This window comes from Coenobita brevimanus, chromosome 2 (genome assembly GCF_032717465.1).
Source record: "Coenobita brevimanus isolate Jiangsu-jjx chromosome 2, ASM3271746v2, whole genome shotgun sequence".
NCBI classification, from domain to species: Eukaryota; Metazoa; Arthropoda; class Malacostraca; order Decapoda; family Coenobitidae; genus Coenobita; species Coenobita brevimanus.
Genome location: NC_136955.1, coordinates 337,501 through 344,138, shown reverse-complemented (window position 1 = coordinate 344,138; position 6,638 = coordinate 337,501). Strand labels below are relative to the sequence as shown.

The window sequence follows — 6,638 nt, the reverse complement described above, 5'->3', positions numbered from 1 at the left end:
TTAAAGGAAGGGAGAGGGACGCCTTCACGTGGTGGCACCTATATAACCAGGCGGCTCCACTGCCCGGCCGTACAAACGTCCCTCAACTCCGTCCCTATCCCCGCAAAGGAAGATGGTGGGGTTTTTCAGAGGGGTTAGTCCAGCCTTCAGTCCACGGGGTTCAGAGCAAACAGGATTGAAATAAAGCCATGAGACCATCCTCTTTTATTGATCTTATTTTATTGCTAAGGAAATCCAGGCTTGTCCAAACATAACGCATTCCTTTTAATTCCTACTCCCACTGCCATACCCACGCCCACACCAGCAGACTGAGCGTAGGGTCCCTGGGCTAGGCTACTTATTCCCGGCATCTGAGGCGAGAGTGACCCGCCTTTGTCGCCCCTGAGTGGCATTGCAAGCAATAAACCCCAAACACCCCTCAGAAGCAAGCCATTCTGGGAGCCATCCTGTTGAGGCGCCTTAACCCACCAGACCACCAGGCGTCATTTTGTTATGGTTACCACCCAGCGTAGTAAATGGATTCCAGGATGACAAGAGCCTGTTTGGTTTGTCATTCAGTGTAGAGTCGCCTTAAGGTTGCACTACATCGAGTGAGTGGATGGTGAGAGCTCCCACCTACCACACACAGACATTAAAGAGAACAATTTTCATTTAATATACCAGGAAATTCAGCTCAGTAATGCAATTAGAGAGAGAGAGAGAGAGAGAGAGAGAGAGAGAGAGAGAGAGAGAGAGAGAGAGAGAGAGAGAGAGAGAGAGAGAGAGAGAGAGAATTAATTGACAGACCTTGCAAATCCAGCTCTCGCTTTCCCATATCAAAGACAGAGTAGTATCGACCAGTAAAGAGAGATAGATAGACAGATGGATAGATAGATAGACAGTCAGATAGATAGATAGATAGATAGATGGACAGATAGATAGAGAGTTAGTTGATAGACCTAGCAAATCCGACTCTCAGATTACCCATATCAAAGACAGAGTAGTATCGACCAATGAAGGGGTCTCCTAATATCCACAGCGGGTATCCGGGGTAATCCAGACCCGCCAAGGTGGATAAGCAGGTAGTGGGCTCCCCGGGTACCTCAATCACTAGCACGTGTTCCTCAGCTGTGTGGGATAGAAGGATAGAACGTTGGAATGCAATAGACGACAGAAGGTAGGGTTAATTGGCACAGCAGGTGATAGAAAGGTAGATAGAAAGGTAGATAGATTTCCTGGGATTTCTATTACTACTACGTGTCCCTCTGTGTGGGATAGAAGGATAGAAGGTTAGAATGCAATAGAAGATAGAATGTAGGAGTGATAGACTTAGATTTCCTGACATTTCTCTGATCAATACGTGTTCCTTGGCTGTGTGTGATAGAAGAATAGACAATAGAAGGATAGAATAGACTCCAGGATAGATACTTAGAATATACTGACTATAAAATGGGTGTAAAGTTAGATGCTAGTATGATGAATGACAGAGGTTATTAGAAGGAAAGGTAGGTAGCACACTTCTCACTTCTATTATCAGTATATATACCTTGCCTAGTGTGTAGTAGAAGAATAGAGAGTAGACACAGGGCAAGATAGAAGGCAGGACTATATGGTAGATGATAGAAGGGCATAATATAATCTTAGAACAACAGATGATTCCAGGAAAGAATTTAAAGTTGAAAAAAGTAGTGAAAAAGTATGCTTAATTCCCGTAGACTTTTTAAAATAGTGGAAAAGTATGCTAAATTCCCGTAGACTTCTTAAAGATTTTGATTCGAAATAGGATGTAAAGTTACGAACGCTACTGAGCTAAAATTAACGCTACAGAGGTGAAATTTATTGATTACCTTATGGAAGAAAATTGTCTCTCATATATATTAATTCGTTTTCATATCTCTTACTCCATATTTCAGCTACTCATTTTCTCTTACTATTTCTCTGTGTTCCTCCTTTCTTTCTTCAATTCCTGTTATTTTTTTTTTATCTTTATCTTTCTCTCCTTCACACCCTTCTCTTTCTCTGGTTCCTTCTCTCTCTCTCTCTCTCTCTCTCTCTCTCTCTCTCTCTCTCTCTCAATCTATCTATCTGTCTATCTCTCTCTCACCTGTCAGTTCGTAGTCCACACCATTGAGGGTAAAGATAAGGCTCGACATGTCAGGGATATTGTTGCAATTAATCTGTAAGAGAGAGAAAAATCATTAAGGAGAGGCTGACGGACATACAAATAGATCCACATATACATATACGCTCTTCCATTTCACCGGGTAATTTTTTTGTGTTTGTGTGTTATGGGGACTGTCCTGTTAGCGTTATCGGTGTCTATCTCGCATAATTTATTCATCACTTACTTCTCCTGCCACTCACGCCCACTCCAGGAGACTGAGCCGTACCCGGAGAACACAAGCCACCCCGCTATACATGACAGTGGTTTTTAAGAAGTTAGTCAGCAGAATTTGACTAGTAACCAAGGAGATCCAGTCCTACCAACGAAGGCTCATCGAAATTCAAGCAAAAAGGAGTATGGGAACAAGGGAGAAATTTGCTTAACACCTTTTCCTTACCGATTTATTCTGCCTATTATATCTTAACATTATCTTTTATCTTCCCTACATTTTTCCGTAATCGATATCAGTAGCAGAGAGGGGGATACTAAAGGGCAATGTCCAGAATAATTCGCTTGAGTGAAAGTGCTACGGAATTCTAGAACCAATGGAAGTACCTTACTTAAAAATGAACACTTATGCACTTTAGACGAAAAACACTTAAAATCATGATCACTTTTTGTTTTTATTATTATTATTATTATTATTATTATTATTATTATTATTATTATTTTTGGAGGGAGCACTTATTGGGGTTCTGGCCTTGGGTTCCTTCTTCCCTGCATAGAAAAAAAAACATTCCGCTGAGCACTTGCCAGTCATCCCTGTCCCAGTTCCCTTACACACACACACACACACACACACACACACACACACACACACACACACACACACACACACACACACACACACTTAAAATAATTGAGCGCTTACCAATCACCCCTATCTCAGTCCTGTCACACACACACACACACACACACACACACACACACACACACACACACACACACACACACACACACACACACACACACACACACACACACACTTACCAGCCACTCAGGGCCTAGGATGTGTATGGCACCCATGAGTGTGTTAATATACTCCGCCTCTGCCTTAGGTGCTGTGTTAAGTGATGTGCCAGTGTCTATCACAACCCTGCACCCTCCATCACATCCCGCCGCCTCAGCCCCGTATTGCACGCTGGAAGGAAGAAAAATGATTCAGTATGGACGGTTCTACACCCCTTGTTCATCTTCGTCACTAGGGAAAAGATAGGAATTATTCAGTATTAACGGCTCTACACCCCACTGCCTTATGCCTGTATTGCACACTGAAGGGAAGATGAGTGTCTCAATATTGACGGTTCTACAGTCATCTGTCTTATTCTCCATGTTATCTGTGTAAGGGTTGGAGTGAATTACTGAAGGAAAATCGAGAAAACACGAAGAAAACGGCGTAATAGAGAGAAACCACAGAAGGGGAGACTGACAAAGATGTGAGGAAGTGAGTAAAAGGGACGGGACGGGGAAGAAAAGTTTCAGACGTGATTTCCAGTTAGTTTTAAGGGATTCCAAAAGTTCATAGCTGGATTCTGGCCATGGATATTGGAACATTGGCTCGAAGTTTGGTATAAGACGTAAAATTTATTCCCAAACTCGCCTCTGTGTCGACCAGTGGATGGCGATCGTTTGTCACAATACATTTTAGTCTTTTCGCTTTTGGCTGTTTCCTCGATGCGTCTTACCTCCCCCCCTCTCTCTCTCGCGCACACACACACACACACACACACACACACACACACACACACACACACACACACACACACACACACACACACACATACACACACAGACAGACAGATAGATAGATAGATAGATAGATATGTACAGTACTGACTACAAAAATACATCCACAGAATATAACCATGCACAGCAAAACACAAACAAAAGGTCCAGATGTAGACGCAAACATTAAGACAAGAAAACACACACACACACACACACACACACACACACACACACACACACACACACACACACACACAAATCCCACCCTCGACCCCTAACCCTACTGACACCCACCTGTCCATGTGCAGTTCCCAGAAGCGCGGCACCACCACATCATGCCAGGTCAGGTCACCAACGAAGTAGTTAGGGTCATAGCCACCGAGGGCCAATTCCCCCCCTATTTCCTCGCTTGGGTCTCTGTGGGGGAAGGGGGGGGGGAAATAGAGGAGGGGAAACTACACTTCTTTCACCCTAACTTGGCCCAGATTCTCGTACTTTTGTAGCTTATGTCACGTAGGTCTTTTTCCAGGAAAGATGATGCTACAGCTCTACGTTCTTTCCCATAGCACTTCTTCGTGACTAGCACCATAGCCCTAAGTTAAGCTGTTGTTCAGTCTCAAATCTATTGTCAAGTTTTAGATCAAGTGAAGACAATGTAGTTCTTTCATCTTAACTTGGCCCAGATTTTCGTCCTTTTGCAACTTATTTCACGTGCATCACTAATAATAATAATAATAAAAAAAAACTAGGACTCTACCTCCATTCCATAGCACGTCTTCATGACTGGCGTTATATTCTGGTGCTAATACCTTATTACAACTCAGCATTCAAGATGCAGAGAGGCAATTCTAGGCCAAGCTGAAGGAAAATTAGTATATTTGTGTGTGTGTGTGTATGTGTGTGTGTGTGTATGTGTGTGTGTGTGTGTGTGTGTGTGTGTGTGTGTGTGTGTGTGTGTGTGTGTGTGTGTATCTGTCTATCTATCTTTCTATCTATCTATCTATCTCTGGGGCCCACCTATTGAAGTAGAAGGAGAAAACTGGCTCATCCACTTCCCCCTGGGCATACAAAGTGGTAAACACAGGAGGTATGCCCAGAACAGCAATCTCAGGGAATGCCATGCCCAAAATGCCATCAAATCCAGCCGCTACGAAGGTCAGGGAGGGTTCCTTCACTGCCTCTGCAAACCCCTGATCCTTTGCCACTAGTCCTGCAAGCTGGGAGAACGATACTTTAATATTTTCAAGGTTATGTGGAAAGATAGACAGGCAAACGAGGACGTGAAGGAGCGTTGTGATGTTGTGGGTGTGGAGTTACGTGGAGAGACAGACAGACAAATGAGGATGTGAAGGAGCGTTGTGGTGTTGATGTGGATGTGGAGTTACAAGGAGAGACAGACAGACAAATGAGGATGTGAAGGAGCGTTGTGTTGTTGATGTGAATGTGGAATTAAGCAGAGAGACAGAGAAATGAAGATGTGTAGGAGAGTTGTGGAGTTTATGTGGATGTGGAGAGACAGACAAATGGGGATGTGAAGGAGCGTTGTGTTGTTGATGTGGATGTGGGGTTATGTGGAAAGACAGACAAATGAGGAAGTGAAGGAGAGTTGTGGTGTTGATGTGGATGTGGAGTTATGTGGAAAGACAGACAAATGGGGACGTGAAGGAGCGTTGTGGTGGCTATAGATAGACAGATAGATAGATAGATAGACAGATAGATAGTCTTCTTCTATTTAGCAACTTTTTTATTGAGTATCGGAGAGAAATACTGAAGGAAGATTGGAGGTAGAGAGAAAATGGAGAGATGAGGAAAGGATGGAGAGGGGTAGCATGCTGGCGGAGGGAGAGAGACAGGAGGAAAAAGTGAGAGAAGGTGGAGGAGAGGTGGAGAGAAACAGGAGGAAACAGGGGAGAGAAAAATTACTTACGTCAACATAATCCAGCGACACATAGCCCTCTAGTTTACCCGTACCATAGGCAATCTCGAAATCCGTACCATTCGCTATGTAGGTCGAGGAGATGGAGTGGTTGTACTGGTTGTGGAACTCTGAAATGGTGGTAGTTGTGGTAGTTAGGAGGGTTAGAATGGTGGTAGTTGTGATGGTTAGAATTGTGGTTGTTGTGGTAGTGTCACTGTTACTTCAGGAAAAAATAAGTGGGAGACAAAGTGATATAAAGAAGAAAGTGTCTGTAGTAGTAGTAGTAGTAGTAGTAGTAGTAGTAACAATAATAATAATAATAATAATAATAATAATAATAATAATAATAATAATAATAATAACAATAACACTCACGACAGGCAAGGTTGAGGGCGGAACAGTCAGCTGAGGGAATCCATAGATTAGATGAACCGGTATCAAAGACTACGGTGAAATTCTGTCTGGGAGTACCAACGCCGATCCAACCGAAGTACTGTGCCTGTGAGAGAGTGAGAAAGTGAGAGAGTGAGAGAGGGAGAGAGGAGGGAGGAGGAGAAGGGAAAGAGGGAAGGAAGAGAATAAGGAAGGGAAAGACAAGAATTGGGGCAGGCGAGATAAAGGAAAAGAGAGATAGATAGATGGATAGGTAGGTAGATAGATAGATAGACAGGTAGAGGCAGAGAGAGGCAATGAGAAAGTAAGAGAGGTAGAGAAAATAATAAGATAAGATAAAGCGAGTGAAGAGAGATAGAAGAAATGAGAGAAGGGGAAAGGAGCATGTAGAGGGCAGTAAATTAACGCAAGGATGATAAATACACATAATAAATAGATTAAAAAAAATGAAGGGAG

At 43.1% G+C, this 6,638-nt stretch overlaps 1 protein-coding gene across 1 annotated transcript in view; it reads right to left on the bottom strand.

Moving 5' to 3' along the window:
• Positions 1-925: 925 nt before the first annotated feature.
• The window catches only part of LOC145390947 (cathepsin D-like), a 7,886-nt gene continuing 2,173 nt past the window's right edge, over positions 926-6,638 (bottom strand). The window contains exons 3-9 of the mRNA XM_080265687.1: positions 6,165-6,288; positions 5,799-5,917; positions 4,889-5,088; positions 4,151-4,288; positions 3,134-3,284; positions 2,084-2,156; positions 926-1,107 (exon numbers count right to left, since the gene is read on the bottom strand). Coding sequence (XP_080121813.1) covers positions 926-1,107; positions 2,084-2,156; positions 3,134-3,284; positions 4,151-4,288; positions 4,889-5,088; positions 5,799-5,917; positions 6,165-6,288 — 987 coding nt within the window. The remainder of the gene's footprint in view (positions 1,108-2,083; positions 2,157-3,133; positions 3,285-4,150; positions 4,289-4,888; positions 5,089-5,798; positions 5,918-6,164; positions 6,289-6,638) is intronic.